Here is a 19,645-nt window from a genome sequence, read left to right on the forward strand (position 1 = left end):
TAAAAAGAAGGACATGGCTGTTTAATATACTGATGTGACAGACTGATTTGGACATATTAAGTAGAATTCAAGTGACCAACTAAAGAAAAAGAGAGAAGAAAAAAATCTGGGGAATTATGGAAGCACCTCATGTCATATAAGTGGGAGATAAGCTTGTTATCAATAACTTCCAACAGTTCCATCAGGATGGTCTCAACAACCTCACTGATGTTGTAATTGGCGCTGCCAGCCTCTGTGTAATGGGAGAAACCTTGCAGTAAGAATAGGAGGGGGGGCAGGAAATGCAAAGGAGAGATTATAAGTCTTTAACATGTCCCATGATACTTGACGGAAACATGACAAGAATGGGACTTAAACCCACGTATGCAAAGCACTAATTAGCAGTCCATTGTCTCAACTATTCAGCCATCTAATGCTTCTGCTCGTGTTTTGTGCTCCTGTGCAAAATAAGTCATATTGTAATGACAATCCAAAAGCCTGGCAGCAAGAATAAGATGTTGGCTTTGTCTCAAAGCCACTCCCTGGACTGAATGGACAAGTGGTAGCTTTCAGAGTGGTTCCCAGCTGCTGTTAGTCGCACACTTACTTGGTCCTGTCCTGGGTGCTCATTTATAAAACTCTGCGTAGGATTCCTACTAAAAGTGGACGTCCGCCAAGAATCCAGAGTTTGCGTAAGCAACAAAATATTCTGATTTATAAAACCGTGCGTGCGCACAGGTGCAAGCAATTTTCCCTTTATAAATCACACTCTGCCTGAAAGCTTGCGCAAGTGAATTCTGCTGCTAGCCCGCCCCCTACACGCCCACATTCTACTATAAATGGTCAATGCAAAGCACCTCATGGACATTTCTGCATATAAATGAACCAGCTGATCTCTGCTATTTAAACCTAAATCATGGCAACCGAAAAGACGAGGAAGCGTAATTTTACGGAGACGGAGGTGGAGGTACTTGTTGGTGAGGTGGAGGCTCGCAAAAACATATTATTTGGCGGCCTCGGTAGTGGCATCAGCAACAAACGGAAAACAGAAGAGTGGCAACACGTTGTTGCAGCTGTCAATAGTGTGGGGGTGACGGAGAGGTCCGTGCCAGACATTAAAAAAAAGTGGTCGGATCTCAAGGTGGAGGCAAAGAGGAGGATGGCACGCCACCGCCAGGGAATGTGTGCCACAGGCGGGGGTCCTGCCACACCAAACCCCACGCCGCTGGAGCTGAAAATAGCCTCCATTCTTGGGCCCGCAAGCATCTACGGCATAGTGCCAGAGAATGAGGGGGACACAGACCAGGCGGACGCCACAGCAGAGACCGGTAAATTATTGTTTATTTAATTTAACAGCCATGTAAAAAGCAGCGAATAACATTTTTTATTTATCTCCAGTCACTCTACAGATGGAGGCAGTGGGTGAGGAGATCCCCGGTACATCCACAGAGGAGATGGTCAGACCCACCACGAGTGCGCCCCGGGCGCACGGCACAGCTGGAGGTGGCCGCGTGCTGACAGATGCGGTCCTCCAAACACAAAGGGACACCATCGACGCTGTGAAGGAAATTCGTGATGAATTACATCAAATCCGTCATGTAATTAGCGGAATGTGTGCTGTACTGTCTGAAATTTCCACGTCATTAAAAGAACTTGTTAAAAAATGAGATTTGCCTACTGTATTCCTTTCACAAACGCTGCATGACTTGCTGACGTAGCCTGGCTCCCCGTTGGTGGTCTTCATGCCGGGGAGGGGGCTGTGCGTCAGGATCCTCATGGTGAATGGGAGGGAGGCCAGGTGGGAGGGGAACACCATTCCTCAGTGCCACGTTGTGCAGGACACCACACGACATGATGATCCTGCACACCTTATTGGGCTGATAGAGAAGTCTCCCCCCCGACGCATCAAGACACCGCCACCGGTTTTTAAGGAGGCCGATGGCTCGCTCCACAACAGAGCGCTCACGAACGTGGACGGAATTGAAGCGCGCCTCCTCTGCGCTTTGCGGGTTCGCAAAAGGCGTGAGGAGCCAGCGTCTCAGGGGATAGCCACTGTCACCTGCAGGTTATGGAGATTAATTCAGAACAGAGACTTTGTTGAGATTTCCACAGTGTATGTTGATACTTACCGAGAAGCCACCCATCCCTCGAAGCACCTGCCTGCAGTCTATTCCCTACACTGCTGTGTGCCAGGATGAATGAATCATGGGTTGACCCAGGCCACCGTGCCACTAAATTTGTCAGAAGCAAGTTTGAGTCGGAAATGACTTGCACGTTAACTGAATGCACATTTTTTTCGGGTAACGTAGACAAACTCATTCTGACTTGGAGCCCTTATAGCAACGTGAGTGCAGTCAATCGCGCCGATTACATTTGGGAAACCGGTTGATGCTGCAAATTGCCTTTTAATGTTGGCCTGTTCCCCTACAGTGTATGGAAACTTTATGTATCGACTGCTCATTTTTATAATGCCATCCAAAACGGCAGGCATTACATTACTCAGCGATGGCTGAGATATTCCAGACCTAAAATGGAATGTAACAACTTATTGAAACCCACTGAGTGTTGGGCTGGAACATGTCAGCTTAGATTAAATTAAAATTACCTGTCGGCTAATTCCCGCTGGAAAGAGCCGGTTGCCAGAATCCCGAGAGTTGTCAGCACCTGCATATGCGCGGGTATGGCATGGTTCCGGCGGGTTGATCGCTCCAACACTGGGCCCAACTCAGCACATAGATTTAAGAGCACTGCTCTAGGAAATCTAAATCGGCATATCAGCCAGTCATCATCGTTGGCCAGGAAATCTTGATGGTCTCTAAAAACTCTCTCCATCCTGATCCTGCCGTTTGCGTAATCTTCAAGGAGTGCCAGCGCATCCATTGTGAAGTTCTGCATTACGCACGGTCGTAATTCACCTATTTATGTTTACTCAGTAATTACACTCATTACTACACACCTTGTCACAATTAGGCTTCTGTGAACAAATGAGTGCATTTGCTTTACGATCAAAACAAGTAAGACCATACTGCACTGACAACATTAAATTCCTATGGGGTGCCTATAAGTCGGCTACAGGTATGATTTCAGGAACGCATCTATATTTCAGGCTTCTGTGTTTATGATTCTATGGCACTAGTGTCGGATATGATGGCATGATGGCATGCATGAATGAAGGTGAAGTTCATCACCTCACCAGCAGCACCGCCAGTTTCCCGTCTCCAAAATGTTCGTAAGCAAGTTTCAGAGTTTACGTACCGGTACGCACATTTTCCCGCCACGTTAGTTTTTATAAATCAGAAACTTTCCGTAGAAAGTCACTTACGCCGCTTTTTGTGCGTAAGCAAGCTTTATAAATGAGCACCCTGGTGAATAGCACCTTGGAGCACATGGAGAACTGCCACAGTCTACCTGGACAGGGTCGAGTTTGTGGGCAGTGGTATTCAGGGATCAGACTGCACTCCTCTGGCTGTTGTCAGTCAATTGCTCATTCTGCCCTGTTCAGGTGGATTTTGACTTGAAACGTCTTATTGAACACGACACACCCTGGCGGCTAATTGTCAGTGGCTGTTGGTTCACTGCTTTCCCTTTACTGGTATCTTCTCTGGGCTTTTGCTACCTCTTATTTAATGCTGAATATTATTATTGTCCCATCTTGCAATAGTCAAGAACCATCTTTCTTACTGCAAAAAAGTCAAACAGCTATGTACAGCATCTTCTTTGCTTTTGTTTTAGTTGGTAATACATTTTTAAACACTACAGATAAGCTAGAAACAATGGAAAACACGCCATGAGCCCACATTTTAAAACTTTGGGGTCCTACTACAGTTAATGTAGCAGATTTGGTTTTGTCCTGATTTCTACATTAATACTACCATGTATTTTTTGTTTTTTTGGGGGGGGGGGTGACTGAATTTGAAACTGGCAAGCTTAAAAATCAATTTTTCTGTGTGATTGACAACATATACTGTTTTTGGGTGGCTGGAGTTCCTATCGGCTGAAATGTTCAGAAAACAAACAAGCCTGGCTTTTTTATATGGATTCACTAGAAATGTATCATTAAGTGAGTCATTCATATCTGCAGTGTGAAGTTACATCATACAACAAACCTCATAAGCACCTCGGCCTCCTTTAACTTGAGATGATGCAGCATTCACTGAAACTGAAATTCTTGCTTCTTCATTTGCTGTTTGCAAAAATTTTATTAGTTGCATAATTCACATTCAGTTAACTAAGGAAATAAGTCAACTAAATATTTTCTACCACTGCTTTGTTAAATGTTTCATAAAACTGCCTTCTAATTGACACTTTTATTTCAGTCAGACAACCCACAGGTTAGTGGGCATGCATGTTTTTAATTAAATCTCTTCTATTCTAGAGACATTTACAGACACTTTTCTCCAAAGCGACTTACATCTGAGTGTAAGAACAAAAACATATTAAAATTATTTGTAATATTGGATAATATTGTAGTGAATGTTGAAGACTATTTTCTCTTTTAACTGGAGACTCCAGGATGATGGCAGACGGTCTCAAAACAAAAGCAGGCAATGTAAAGTGATTACAAGCTCTGCAGCCAACATGAAGCAAACAGCAAAGGAGGGGACGTGTGAAGCTTAAATTGACCACCCAGATTGGATGGGTATGTTTGACATGTAGCATGAATGTATGAGGCAGATGGGATGCAGCTCTGGCCAATGTCTAGAAGAAGTTTGACCGCTGACAACCACCATCCATTCACAACTGAGCTTGGCATGTGAAATCATTTCTATGTCCATCTTTATGACTACATGTCAGTAATTCTTATACTCTGTGGCTTTAAAGTAGAACTATGTAACTTTCTGACCTTAAAAATCTATGTTTCACTTATTTTGACGGCTCAGTGACATTTATTGTGTACATTTCTAAAGCCGTAGTGGCCCAGCAGTGTCCTGAGGCCGAGAAACCGCAATTCACAACTTTTCTTCAGGGATGCTGAGTCACCGCATCACACACTAGTAACTGGGTATCAACACAGTGGCTGCTTTGAACTCAAACTGTGGCTGATACATCAAAGAAACACGAGGACATTACTGCACAAGGAGAAAAAAGTTATAAGACAACCGTTAATATCACACTTACTTTTACTGACTGGAGTGAGATCAGAGTACAGGTAGGATGCAAGATGGATGCTGAATGAGCCGCTGATAGGGGACGCCTTCACTGACAGAATCTGCCAAAGTTCACCAATCCTTTTTTTATTCATTCTCTTCAATTCATTCTCAAATTAATGAGTTTAATGTGGATCTGGTGAGAACAAGTGAGGTATTAGGGTTGCAGCTTTAAGTTAGCTTGTTAACTGATTATTCAGTTATTCTGTTAGTTAATTAAGTAATCAGGTGGGAAATACTTTTGCATCATCAAATTCATAATTGATTAAATGTGGAAAGAGAAAAATAAAGAAATTAATTTTAAAATTAATATTTTCATTAAGCTATACTACATCAAGACATTTTCTATTATTATTATTATTATTATTATTATTATTATTATTTCGGTAAGCACACAGCACGTGTCCCTGCATAATTTCTTTGCTATTTCAATGAGACTTGATGTCAGAAAATGAATAAAACAGTTGCAGTTGAATGAGCTGAATGTGGCTCTTAATGATTTTCTGGAACTGTGTTACATCTCAGTACAAGGCTCAGGAGCTGGTCATCCATGAAAGCTATGTCCTTTGGCTTCAATCATTTCACAGCTTCTGGGGCTTTATTAAGAAGCCGTATCAGCTGCCTCAGTGTGCTGTTTAGGACAATAGACTGTGACTGGCCCGAGGTCACAAAATGCTCAAAACAGCTTTCCTCGACCTAGCTGTGTATTCTGAGTATTTTAAGGAAACCGGCCGACAGTCTCATTCAAATGTCTAGAGTGAAGGTATTAGTTTATCTTGTCAGTCTTTGTATTCTCTGGTCAGTCCATTTATCTATGATTGTAATGGCCTGTCTGTGAATGTTTAGTTAACAATTCATCTGGCCTGACACTATGTGACTCATGCATTTGTGTGCTGGATCGTTGCATTTGAGAGATCATGTGCAACTAGATGTCAAGTAATGGAGAACCACTGGCTTTAAAAAGAAGGATAAACAAATAGTTTTAGCAGGTATTCATCTTCATGTTTGGAATATAAAAGGACATAGAGAATATGGAGAGAATTAAAGATCTTGAGTTATTTAATCTATTTGCTTAAAGGGACTTTCCTTTTTAAGCCGTTTCTCTTTAATAGTAAATTTTCATTATGTAACACTTAAAGAAGATTATGTACAGCGTGCATGATTTTTTTTTTTTTTCAGCGTGCATGCACAGGAATCAAATGTATTAGTTAAGAAAAGATAAATACATTCTCCATACAGCACTTGCAGTAAGTCCCATCAAAAGGACAAAAGGACTTTTTTTTTTAACTGGTTTTCTGTCAAGTCTGAGATAATTTTCACTTAAATACTGAGAATAATTATTGTAATATATGTTATATTTAGTAGATTTTACATTAATGGGCAGAAACTTCAGTTGATAATTGTGGATGAGGATCATATAAAAGCTAATTATACAAAAAAAAATAGCATTTTGGTATAAAATTCTTACTTTTTTATTAACTTAAGTATGCTGTATCATAAATATATATTTATTTGACATTTGTTAAAAAAATAAATTTGCTTGAAATTTTTAGTAACTTAGTTGTGGGTTGGTTTCCTGCTTGAAATTTGATTTTTGTAGTGTTTTATGTTTCAAATGAAAGACAATGAGGCAAACAAAAGTTTAAGCTGCAGTTAAGAAATGTTATATAAAATATTTCACTGTTGTAAGAGCCAGAAATATGCTTTATACATTCTTTGCTTTCAGCTGTTTAACAGGAAAACTTGACACATATCACAACTTAACTCGTTGTTTAAGCTCTACTACACTTTAACAGGAATATTTAACAGACAGAAAAGTTTAAAAGTCTGAAGGAACTGGATGATAGATTCATCCTACATTCACTGGCTGGAAAAGTCAGACCCACAAAGTTTTCAAGCAGCTTTATTTGGAAATGTAACTTTTGTGTATAGTTATTGCTTTCTTAACTCTTCATTTACTGTTTTATTACTATTTTTCACATTACAGACAGTGTTGGATGGTGTCATATCAAGTTTTAAAAATGAAAATGAAACTAAAGTATCATTTACTTTGAGTTAGTGAGTTTTTTCAACTAAGACGTTGCTATTTTGCGCTGGTTGGTGTGACGTCATAGCTAATAACTACTGATGCTAAAATGCTACATATGCCTCCTTTTGGGTAATAATTAACTAGTAAGAATTCAGTCTCTGTCAGGAGAAAACCCTTTGTAACTCTAACATTGGTGACAATAAAACATAAAATAAAATTTCAACAGGTGGTAGCTTATTGCTAGTGTGTTTTGCTAAAGCTAGGTAGAAAAAAAGCCAGGAAACTGAACTTAATCCACAAGTCCACTGCTTTGACATGGATCCCTAAACATAAATAGACTAGGGGTGGGGGAAGTCGTTTTTAGATGCATTGCGTTTTGGGCAGGGACAATTCTGAATCGATGTACAAATGTCCAAAAAAGTAATCCTTTAGCTGTTGATTAATTACACAATATTGAAGTGGAAGTGAAAAACTGAAAAAAAAAGTGAAGGTGAAACTCGAAAATGTCCGCTAGAGTCAGTCCCAATGGGGACTCTGTTCAGCTGAGGTGTGCAATATTTTTCCAGACTGAGACTGTATTCATGCTGCACTCCTCAAATGAATCAGACCTTTAAAATAACATATTCCACTTTCGATCAACCGTTAGAATTACAAAAATAACAATAAGTGCATATTATTCATACACATTCATACACCGGCAATGCCGGCACTGGAGGCCCCTAGGGTGAAGGGTCTTGGCCGAGGACGCAACATCAGATTGTCTGGGGGAGATGGATTTAAACAGCATCCTTCCTGTTAGGTTACAGTTTAATTTGTCAATTAGTCTTATTGGCTACTGTTGTTTTTAATGATAATGTCTTAAATTTTTGCCTTATATTTGTGTTGAATCTGTATGTCTATAAATGAATATGGCTTAAATCCTTTGATCATTTTACATTAAATTTGATTTTGTTTTGGGATTTGCTTTCAAGAATTACAGTGCACATGTTAACTTTAGCACAGTCTGCCTCCTCGGCTACAGCAGCCACCAAACCATACCACCTTTAGACCAGTACAGACACATGAAAAAAATACTAGATTTTTCTTTTTAAGTATTTCACCCAATGGTTTATTTAGTAACTTTTCATTGTTAACAATAATAATAATAATAATAATAATAATAATAATAATAATAATAATAATAATAATTTTTAAAAAAACTTGTTTTTTTTTAACTACAGTTGTCCAGAAAGACTTGTGTTGTTTCATTATTCTATAAAGAAAGCCATTAATCCAAGGAAAGATTTTGGGAGTTAGATTACCTGTCAACAGGCACAAAAGGGTTATAGCTCGCTCTGCTCCAGATGGCTGAAATGGTGAGGCCACTCTGTGTAAATAATGGCTGTAAAATTATTGTTCATGTCATGATTCTGGCTTTGTTCCATAGTTTACTTTTATGTTCTTTCACGTTTTGGGTCTTGTCATGTTTTTGATTTATGTGTTTTGGTATTTAGGGTCATGTTTAGTTTTAGTGTTGTTCTTGGTTTCTGCTCGTTAGTGCACCTGGTCTGATTATTCATTCACGTCACCTGTGTCTAGTTTGTCTTTCTGTGTATTTAAGTCTATGGTTTTCAGGTCCTTCTTGCGAGTTCATTGTTTGCTTTGTTTGTTTTCTGCGCTGAAATTCTTTAACCAAACAAAAGAAAAAATGATTTTGAAAATGTGAGAGCCCTTTAACATGTCTTTCAGATAATTACTGTGCAAAGGACATACTGTATTTGATTCAGATCATTTAAATGATATTTAATCAGCTTAAAATAACAGAGGGGATCACTGCTAGTTCAATCATAAATTAAAGATTTTCTATCTTGGGTCCTTAAAACTAATGATTCCAAAAAAAAAAAAAAAAAAACTTGATTGTGTTAAAAAATCTGAGTTTCATTGTGGCCTTCAAACTGAACACTGTATAAAAGAAATTACATTCACTATCATGACCCGAGGCCCTGTCATGGACTGCCATCCTGTCCACAGAGTACCCAGTTTTCCTTAGTAATATCTGAACTATGCTCCAGTGAGAACCTAGTGTAAACTTACTTCAACTGAAGCTCTGGCTAGTCTTCCCATTTCCTCAGATCAGTATCTACCTTATGTTTCTTTACTAGTCTGCTTTTGGGTCCTACTACAGTTAATGTAGCAGATTTGGTTATGTCCTAAGTTAGCTTCATTCTACTCTGGCCTTTTTAATTATTTACATTTTATTTCTTTTTGCCTCACAACAATTTGATCCACAGTAATTCAAGAGTTCTGGGGAGAAAAGGGACAGTTGCACCTTTTCTTGGCTGTTTTTTGCCATGACAGAAAATATTAGCCAAGTCTGATTGTTTGTCTTTGTTTTTTTGATTGAGTACTATATAAGTGAACTCTTACCCAGATAAATAGGTTTTTAGATAGCTATTCTTAACTATCTTCAGAGACCAATGCCAGTGTTAATTTGGCTGGACGGGCATGGGAGAAGATTTGAGGAAATTTGTTCTGTTTCCTAATAATCCAGCTGAAAAATCATATTTTTGTGTCTTAAGTAATTAGCTGGTCGCAGACCTTTCACTTCTGACTCTCCTGCAATTAAATTTCACATTTCATTTCTACTGATCGTATTACTCTGTTTAAACATCAAATCCATGTTTTTTTAAAAAAACAAAACAAAAAAACAAACATTGGCTTATTGAGCTCTGACCAGGTGTTATATCATTACGGCTGGACAGAGTGGTTGATGGTTTATAATGGGGCTTGATTGGGACACAGACTCTTGAGAGAACCTTATTTCCAGGTGTGTGTCGTAGCTTTGTGGCTGTATATATTAGTGCACAGCAGTGTGGTAAAAAAAACAGGGTTACTGCCAAAAACACTCTGTTACTACTGTATGCAGATGACACAATCCAAAAACTCAACTCAGCTTTATTTATAAAGCCCTTTAAAATAACCACTGTTGAAACAAAGCGCTGTACATAATGTGATCTGGACATTACCCCTTGCCAAGATACTTTGAAGGATCTTTCTATGAGGTAGGACATAACCACAAGAGAACAGATTCTGAGATGCCAAGCTCTGAGAGTGTGGAGAACAATATATGATGGTTGACCGTGTCAAAGGCAGCGAACAGGTCCAGCAGTAAAAGGATTGAGGATTGACCAATGGATCTGACAAGCTGTAAGGAATCAGTAACTGACAGGAGAGCAGTTTCAGTAGAGTGGCCTTTCCTATAGCCAGATTGATATGGATCAAACAGGTTGTTGTCTTGGAGGAACTGAAACCTGACTGAAGACGGCATGCTCTAGTAGTTTAGACATGAATGGAAGCAGTGAGACCGGCTGGTAATTTTCATCCTGGGGTAGGTTGAGTGTGGGTTTCTTCAGCAGCGGGGTAACCCGAGCTTGCTTGAAGGCAGAGGGAAAGACACCAGATTTAAAAGCTGCCTTTAGACTGGATGTGAAAATTTCAAGTTTTTGCTGGTACTCGGACAGGTCAGTGTGCTCTTTTGATTTGCGCCACTTTCTTTCTGCAGCCCTGAGTCTGGCTCTGTGCTCCCTTAGAACCTCTGTGAACCATGGACTGGAAGATTTTGTCTGGCTGGTGAGTGTTTCTGTAGCTTCATTAACAGACAGTAAGGAGAACTCTGAGTGGGAAGGGAGGGTAGAGTAAACCTCATCAGACAGCTGTGTAGGTCTGAGGGATCCCAGGTTTCTGCGGTAGGACACCATTTTAGGAGCCGCTTGAGTGACCTGAGGAAGGAAGACAGAGAATTTAACCAGGAAGTGGTCTGAGAGGTGCAGCAGGGTGACAGACAGGTTGGCTGTTGAGCAGTTTCTGGTCAGTGCCAAGTCAAGAGTATTGCCAGCTTTGTGTGTGCGATTGAAAGAGTAGATGAGAGCCAGAAAGTCAGTTGCCTGTGGTTTGCCAGTGTGAATGTTCATATTCCCCATGACAATTAGTGGTGTGCCATCACTAGGAATGTCAGAGAGATGTCCGTCATGTCCATTTCAGAGACAAACTCAGCTATATTGCCACCCGGCGGGCATGTCAATGACCGGAATGTATGCAGTGATGGGTGTAGAGACCTTTACTGTGTGATACTCAAATGATGAGCAGTTAGCCATAGGACGGAGAGAGGTAAAGTTCCACTTTTTAGAAATAAGAATGCCCGTTCCACCTCCTGAGTGAGGTGTTTGGGTAAATTCTGTATTGACAGAAAGGGCAGCTGGTGTAGCTGTGTTTTCTGGACAGATCCAGGTTTCAGTCAGGGCTAGGACCTGAATATCTGAGAGATTTAGGCCACATCAGCAGACAGGCTATAGGTAATGACCAGGTCCAGGGCGTGTCCTCTGTTGTGAGTAGGCTGTTACATGTTGCTTAAAACCAATGCTGTTTAAAATGTTTAGAAACAGTTTAACATATTATTGTATTTAATATGTATGGTTGATAAAAATTCCGAAAACTCATTAATAAAACAGGGTATATGCAGGAATTCTTGAGTTGAATTTACCACCTTTTACTACCCTTTTTACTACCTTTTATTATAGTTTTTACAACCTACACGACATTGAACAAGGAAGGGGGGCAAGGTAGCCATGGTACAAATTACATTTGAAAAAGGCCATAAACATTCATAAAAATAACTAAAGTGTCACACACTCACACAATAATAAACAAAACACACGTTCTCACACACTGACTAAAGTCGTTAGTTACTGTCTAAGGAACAGCTGATTTCATCATCTTCGTCACTTCTAACAATAACTTACACTGTGTATTCAAAAACTGTCCAAAGTGCACAGAGTGGTAACAATTGGTATTTATTGGTTGATGCAAATAAACAGATAACAGTTTGAACATTTCCCCCAATTAAATTTTAACAGAGGGAAGTTGTAACAGTTGTCCCTTGTAGCTAAGGAGAGAGCACCCTTCCTGACCTTGAATGCAGGTCTACAGGGTGCTAAGCGTGTGCCGTTCTACCATGATGGCAGAAGAAAGGAATGACAGTGGTGGAAAGAATAAGAGACACAGATTGTGAGAGGCACAGTCACATAAGTCTCAGCTGTGATGACTTCTCCTTAATCCTTTCTTCCAGTTGGCGGAGCTCTTTTGTTTTGTCTTTATGTCTTCTACGCAGTGTGTTGGACTTTGTTATGAGTTCGGCCATTTTGGACCCAGCCTTTCCCTCAGCCTGCTCGGCCATCTTGTCTGCATCATTTTGAAGTGACTCACAGACACTGCTTAGTACCTCACGCTGGGTTCTGAGGTCCAACAGCTCCTCCTCAGCTGCCTTTCTCTTTAGAGCATGTGTGGCACTCTCCTTCATTTTTCTTTCATTCTCCAGGTACAGTCTATACTGAGATCTTGCAGATGAAGCAGAGGCAAGGAGCTCCTTTGTCAGAGGCACCTTTAAAACACCCCCACAACTGCTGATCTGGTCACAGACTAATCGCAGTGATTCCAGCGAGTTAGCCTGGAGGTTACATGTCTCCACCTCTTTATTGACTGAAAATCCTCTTTCAACAGTGGCTTGGCCATGAGACAGCAGAAGGAGACTCTTGCAAAACCGTAGTAAGTCAGGGTAAGGCGTGCTGAGGGTTGTGTAAAGAAACACATCAAGGCGCTCCTTCATTGGTTTGAAGGACAGGAAACGTTCAGCTCTCCCTTCCACTGAGGTCAAGGATGCAAACTGCTGCATGATAACATCACCTACAATATTGTAAAAGAAATTAAGATATAATAATTTGCTAAATTAAAGCACATTGCTGTCTCCTTAACAGCATAATACAAAGTATAATATCACAGCTTCTCAGAGAGCCAACATGCACACAGTATTTTTTAATAACTACAAAACTGTTAACACTCCGCACACCACAGGGTAAAAAGGTAGAATAGCATCAATAAATAGCATCAATGACACCCTCAGAACTTGGCCTTCATTTGAATGGCTATCCCACTTCTACTGCCCCTACACATATATATTTTCTTACCAGCTGGAATGCCACCTGTCAATTGCTTGCCCTGAAGAAATGTCTGCACTACACTCTTCATTTGCTTGATGCACCACTCTGGCTCTTGGTAGATTCTTGTGGGATCAAGGCATGCAATGTGCCTAACCAGAGGAAACTTTAAGGGGGATTTGTCCTGCAGTTTCCCAGCCACCTTAACAAGGCACTGCAAACATTCTCGTCTGAAGGTTAGCACAGAAAGCTCCCCTATCTTGTATCCTGGTTTGCTCTGCAGGGCCTAACAAATAAAGAACATTAACGTTCATTCACAGCAGTGATTGGCAATGATGAAACTATGACAAGTTACAAATTAAAAACAATTCAAGCAATGTAACAAGAGTGACAATGAGGTCATCCTCATGGCTGTGGTTCCGTTTAAGCCACAGGACCAAAGGCCTGGTGGTGAAGACAACTAAAGTTAAGAAGATACACAATTGAGACAGCTACATTGCTTACCACAGAGGTGGTTAAATAATCATCAGACAATTCTTACTTTATTACATAACAGTTTAACTTTTTATTTGTGCCAACTGCACAATACACACACGATACCGCACAAAAGTTACCTTGATTGCAGATTCAGCACCCAGGCCGATGTCCACATTTTTAAGAGAGACCCAGTTCTTCTCCTCTGACACCTGGATTTTGAGGAGCTGCAGCGAGCTACGGTCCTGTAAAAGTTCCCGTTTAACAAATCGCCGCAGAAAACCCTTAAAATTACAAGAAAAACTTTTAGTTATTAAGCCACACCTCTCAACTGATACAGATAAATCACATTCAAATTAATCAATACGTCTCTACAGTAATTACCATCAGGAGTTCTGTTAGATCTTTAGCCAAAAAGGGTAGCACAGGCTCGTCGGTCTGGTATTTGGTCATGAATGGGTTGAAGCTTCGTGCAACTGACAAGAAGAACTGGAGTTTTGGTATTATAAAATCATCAGCACGTGCTGCCAGAAGGGTGTCATATGAGGCCGTGTGGGGGTTTGGCACTTTTTTCTTCTCAACGGCATCAATGTATGTTAAAAGCATGGGCCAGATGTCGACAGCTCTCTCAGCCACAGGGACATTTTCCACCCATCTGTGGCCACAGAAAGATCGGGGAAAGGTAGAAGATCCTGTGGTGCTGGTGTAATCTTCTCTACGAGCAGGAACATTGTGGAAGATGTAATGCATGGCTCTCAACAGCTTGTCTACATGCCATGTTGTGAATCCTGCCTTCATGGCATTGTGGAGGGTGTGCAAGCCACAGCTGCCAACACTAATGAGTTGTGCATCCCCATGAAACTCATTCTGAAGGAGTTCCAGCATTTTGAAATTGACATTCAGGCCGTCCATACTGACAGACAGTAAGTGTCTCAAGTTGAGCTGTACAATACATTCCTGTGGATTGTCACAAAAAAGATTTAAAAATAAGAACTGTTATCTTAAGTTTTTGGTTATTCAAAAACTGTGCAAGACAGTATCTGCCAAACATTTTTTCCTTTGCAGTATTCATCTTTCAGAAATATTAACCAAATTTAAATTAAATTTAAATGTAAATTATAGACCCCTCTGTACACAACGCATGCACAGCCTTATCCAGCTTACGTAGCAATTAGTTAGCTAGCTTGATGAGGTTTGCTATTGCAACAAGCTAGTTGTCAACAGCCCAGGATGAGCTATGGCTGAAGCCCGGAGGAGTCCAAATGAGCATTTAACAACAGATAAGACAGAAAAAACAACAATAAAATCACTTACTTTGATGTTTTGCAGCAAGTCCTCAGCCCTTGCGTGCCCCAGGAACTGTGACCCAAAGTATGAAGACATCACACGGTCATCTTTCCAGAAGCGTATGTGAATATCCAGTTGCTTTTGCTTTAGCGACTGGTTCATAGACTCGTCGAACATGAGTACATATGGCCCTGCATCATTGACGCTTTTGATAAGCACCTTTTTAAAATGTGGCGCAATGCCGAATCCAATGACGTAAGCAGTCTTATCCTTGCCACATGTGAAACTTTTGGCAATATCGGAATCAGTGAACATATTTTTGAATAGTTCCCCAATACCGTCATTTGAATTGTAGGAGTGATGGTTGGCTGCGGTGTTCAGGCACCAGAGAACCTCAGCTCTAAGAGCTGACGTTGGAGACAGGAAGGACTGCTGTGGGGCTGCTGCAGCGGTCGTGGTCCTAGTGGCAGTGAATTGCTGCTGAGGTGGTGTACTGGTCCCTGTAGCATCACAGAATAAGAAAATGGGCTGCTGTTCCCCTCGCGCGCGAATCCGCTGCTGGTGACTGGCGGATTGTCCGTGGGATTTGATGGCGGTAATGCCGTTCCATGTTAGATTGATTTTTTTTTTGCACAAACTGCAAAATGCTTCCCGGTCATTCCCCATGACCGGTTTAAGCCAGCCTTTGAATGATGGATAATCAAGCCATGTTTGTGAAAACTTACATTTTCCCATTTTCACACCGATAGCCAACTCAGGTCTGATTTGAGGCCAGAGAGATAGAGGCAAAAGACAACAAATGTCGTCAGCGTCACTGATTGGCTATCAGCTCTGGCTCGATCAGGTCCTGCTAGCGCCTATAACATATATTTTTTAATTAGATTAAATTAAAACGTGAACATCCAAATATTTAGCATTAAACGGGAAACTCATAATATATTGAGGCAGTGATGAAAAATTTACTACCAAGTCAGTTTATGCATGTTTCCTTTACTACCTTTTAAGGGCCTTAATTTCGGCTGATTTTATTTACTACCTTTTACTACCTTTTACCACTGCGCGGACACCCTGTAAAACAGGATGGAGGGTAAGGTGGTCTGTAAATTGTACTGGATAAAAAAGGCGGGTTGTTAAAAACAAATGAGTGATGCTCAAATGAAGAATAGTTTGTCAATGAGATTATTTGTGCTGATAATGACTGTTGGGCAATCGAAGCTGTTCCACTGCCTTTTTTACCTCCCCTGATAGAAAATAAAAAATTTAAATTTGGGGGAGATGCTTCGGTGAGGATTACTGAAGCATCAGTTCTGAGCCAAGTTTCAGTTAAAAAGAGACAGTCAATATTATCATCTAAAATCAGATCATTGATAATAAAAGGTTTGTTTGGCAGTGATCTGATGTTTAAAAGAACCATGTTAAATGTTGCCGGAAAGTTCGGTTGTGAAGTTGTGGATATGTGTTCTGTACTGGGAACTGTATGTGTGACAGACATCTGACGGTAAAAGTATGTGGATGTGGACGGACATGTCTGTATTGTCTGCTGATGATGTGTACTGGTATGTTATGTATCAGAGAGTAAGTTTTAACTGGGGGAGGTGTATACTGGCTGGACTGTCAATCTGAAAAAGCTTTGCAGGACTGGAGGGTAAGATCAATGTTCATGGAGAGAAGATGAGAACCTGTATGATTTGGGTGTAAGCCATCTGACTTGAAAAGGTATGGTCTATTGTAGAATGTGGTGAAGTTGTCGATGTATGGGATGTTGAAGGATTAACAGTAACCTTTTAACCAGATGTGAAGCTGTCGGATGCAGCTGAACTTGATGTCTCCATAATGGGGTGAAAGTAGTGGACCGGAAATGATGCAGTGTTTATTTAACTGTTTGATATTGTCAGTGCTGTAGATAAAAATCCATCTTTAGTGTCTCTGACTGCTGGAACTTAAGATCATTTGTGCCTGCATGTATAACTATGGTGGAAGCTGAGGGGTGATGATGAGAAAGTTGGTGGGCGGAGTAGCTAATGTCAGTGAGTACTGCACCTGAGTGGCAGGATGTGCTGCACCCTGTTCACGTGGACATGACTGAGAGTAGAATCCCCCACTATGAGCACACGAGGGCCAGCACCAGGTGCCAGTAGTCTCTGGGTAGCGGTAGGGCGGCCTACCGCATCAGAGCACAATGCGCTGGTCTTCGCGGTGGCGGGAAGAGAGACCTCGGCTCCTGCAGCAGTGGACGCAGGAGAAAAGAGGGAGGATCCAGCTCGAGCAGCGACACACTCCCCACCGAGACCGAGTCTTGGCGTGTCTCTTCACAACGGCTTTCAGAAGCTTTCGACGCTTCAAGGAGCCCTGGGATGACCGTCGGGTGCGGGTCGCCTTGGTCCAAACCGGCTTTCAGGCTATCTAAGACCAGTGTTAATATGCTGGTCCAAATGTTGCCCCAGAAAAAAAAAAAAAAAAAAACACATGGTTGGAGCCATGAGGTTGAGGTCCTGGTCAACATTTACTGGCTTGCCTGTGGGGCCTCTACAGTGCAACTGCAGAAAATTTTGCTACGGCAACTGTCTCCAGGATTGTTGTGGAGGAAATGAAGACCATCCTCCACACAGTGATTCTTTTTCATCAAGAAGAAGAGCTGGAAGAGGTGGAAGCAGGATTTGCACACCTTGCTGGTCATGAGGGTTTCCACCATGCTTTTGGTGCCATTGATGTATGTCACATCTTCCTCAATTCTTCCTCCTGCAGAGTCACAGAAGAAAAGTTACATCAACAGAAAAAAATTTGTCCCTCGATGAAAATGCAGTGCATGTGTGATGCCAAGGGAGCCTTCCTGGATGTGTACATTGGCAACCCAGGCTCAGTGCATGATGCGCTTGTTCTACAACGATTGCCCATGCTACAAGCAGGCCCTTTATCCTCCATCTGGGTTCTTTCTGTTGGGAGATGATGGATACCCCAGCTGGATGGATACCTTAAGTTAAAAATATATATATTGTTGTGTAAAAGTTATTAAAGTCCACGTTACCTGAAACAGAGTATTTTTTTCAACAGAACTTACAGTTATGAGCTTTCTCCTCCACCATCTTTCTGTTTGTGCCACTGTGCATTCTGGGATAGCAGGCTGCTCAAAGTCTGCACAAGTCACCTCTGATGCATCCTTGATAAAATGGGTGGGGCAAGTACAGATCTGGGAAGCATACCTATCTCGATGCATCCTTTTAGTACATAAGCCTCAACTGATAACATTTCACAAGTACACAAGAGCCCTCATACAGACAAGTATGCAAATTGAAAGACAGCCCAGGTCTTGCTCTCTAAAACTAAGACTGAAGGTCTCTCTCAATTAATTGAGAAAATTTTAAACTTTGGCTTTCACTAAACCAAATACATAATTGGAAATGTCTTTATCTGGAGAACAACATATGTGGTATGAATACTCTACGTGGCTCCTTTTTTGAAAAGTGACCTTTGAACCTTGACCTCAGTGCATATTTGAAGGCTCATGATTTAAGAACAAAGCGGGCTGAAGACATGGGAACAACTGTTATAGAGCCTGAGCTGTTGTCTAATACTTCATGTGCTATACCTACCTACTGCCGGCACTGTCAAATAAAATATATTTACACCCATTTAACAATTCTGACACAATTATACTATATTTTATATACAAAACTTTTATATTATGTAAGAAATAGAACACCCTATAGCAGTGCCATACAGCGGAAAACAAATCAGCACCATGGTTGGTGTTTTTTCAGTTTTCAGAATGGCTCTTAAAATGGGGTTATGAAAATATATATTGGTTTTGTGATAAAAGGTAAATATGGTTTATTTGAGATATATAATCTTTCATTAAATAAAGTGAGTGTGGCCTGGTACATATATTTTTTGTCATATATATATATATATATATATATATATATATACTTTTTAATTTTTTTTTTTTCAATTTTTTTTTCAGTCATAAAAGGGTCATAAAATCAACTGCTTGCTTCATATTTCAAATATAATTTACAGCCAAACTGGTTGTTATTCAGTAACTAAATGAGTTATAGTGGTAAAAAGTAAGTAATTGGGTTTAATTTTAGATATTGCAGCTAAACGTTCTAAACGTTCTGTAAATTAATACTTTAACATGATTTCTATGATTGACAGCAGGACAAGCCAATAGGAAGAGGAAGTAAAAAAAATAAAAACAAATAAAAAACAACAACAAAAAATAAAAACTCCCAGAAGAGCCTGAAGCAAGGAGAGGTTTATTTTAACACAATATAGCATCATATATCTTGCTGATTATGACTGTTAAGTTATACTTTATTATGGGAGGAGTGATTACATCTGATTAGGATGCCTCCTGGAGGTGTCCCTAGTGAGGTGTTTTGGACACGTCCAACTGGGAGGAGGGTCTGGGCAAGATCCAGAATAGGCTAGAGGGACTGGCATGGGAATGCTTCAAAACCACCCCGGACAAACTGGGAGAAATGGCCATTCGAGCAGAAAGAATTGTCCAAATGAGCTGGAATGAAAAGTGGCCCTGGAAAAGGAAAGGTCTGCCGCCTGCACAACCCAAACCTGGATAAGCGAAAGAAAGGATGAACGAATATGCTGGCCACACAGGTATACTTCGAACACTACATTTAATGTGCTTAGTGCGCTGACACAGAAATTTAAGTAAAAACTTGGCCAAAAATCTAGCGCAAAACGATGGACACTACACGCACTAAACGGATGCCATCTTGCTGATGTAGCGGAAGGGGAGG

At 40.7% G+C, this 19,645-nt stretch overlaps 2 protein-coding genes and 1 long non-coding RNA gene across 4 annotated transcripts; 1 reads left to right on the forward strand and 2 right to left on the reverse strand.

Annotated features, from left to right (window-relative positions):
• The first annotated feature begins 574 nt into the window (after positions 1-574).
• Positions 575-19,132, forward strand: LOC121650074 (nuclear apoptosis-inducing factor 1-like). Of its 2 annotated transcripts, XR_006012203.1 has the most exons (4): positions 575-1,307; positions 1,378-1,658; positions 3,071-3,344; positions 19,122-19,132. XR_006012203.1 is itself a non-coding variant. In XM_042001365.1 (2 exons), the coding sequence occupies exons 1-2, from the start codon at positions 896-898 to the stop codon at positions 1,644-1,646; spliced, it is 681 nt and encodes a 226-aa protein (XP_041857299.1). In that variant the 5' UTR covers positions 575-895; the 3' UTR covers positions 1,647-1,664. The 2 variants fall into 2 exon arrangements, 1 of the variants encoding a protein (XP_041857299.1); XM_042001365.1 differs by lacking the exons at positions 3,071-3,344; positions 19,122-19,132 and having other exon boundaries at positions 1,378-1,664.
• On the reverse strand, positions 1,303-1,792 carry LOC121650076. Its single transcript, XR_006012205.1, has 2 exons — positions 1,658-1,792; positions 1,303-1,536 (listed from the first exon to the last, which is right to left on the reverse strand). It is a non-coding gene; the product is annotated as an uncharacterized LOC121650076 (long non-coding RNA).
• On the reverse strand, positions 11,989-13,480 carry LOC121650073. Its single transcript, XM_042001364.1, has 2 exons — positions 13,155-13,480; positions 11,989-12,873 (listed from the first exon to the last, which is right to left on the reverse strand). The coding sequence occupies exons 1-2, from the start codon at positions 13,213-13,215 to the stop codon at positions 12,212-12,214; spliced, it is 723 nt and encodes a 240-aa protein (XP_041857298.1). The 5' UTR covers positions 13,216-13,480; the 3' UTR covers positions 11,989-12,211.
• Positions 19,133-19,645: the final 513 nt, after the last annotated feature.

Source organism: Melanotaenia boesemani, chromosome 12 (assembly GCF_017639745.1).
Source record: "Melanotaenia boesemani isolate fMelBoe1 chromosome 12, fMelBoe1.pri, whole genome shotgun sequence".
Classification (NCBI taxonomy): domain Eukaryota; kingdom Metazoa; phylum Chordata; class Actinopteri; order Atheriniformes; family Melanotaeniidae; genus Melanotaenia; species Melanotaenia boesemani.

Coding starts and splice junctions, on each gene's coding strand:
- LOC121650074 (XM_042001365.1), top strand. CDS start 896: ATGGCAACCGAAAAGACGAGGAAGCGTAATTTTACGGAGACGGAGGTG. Junction 1,308..1,377: donor GGACGCCACAGCAGAGACCG/GTAAATTATTGT, acceptor ATTTATCTCCAG/TCACTCTACAGATGGAGGCA.
- LOC121650073 (XM_042001364.1), bottom strand. CDS start 13,215: ATGAAGAGTGTAGTGCAGACATTTCTTCAGGGCAAGCAATTGACAGGT. Junction 12,874..13,154: donor GACAGGTGGCATTCCAGCTG/GTAAGAAAATAT, acceptor ACAATATTGTAG/GTGATGTTATCATGCAGCAG.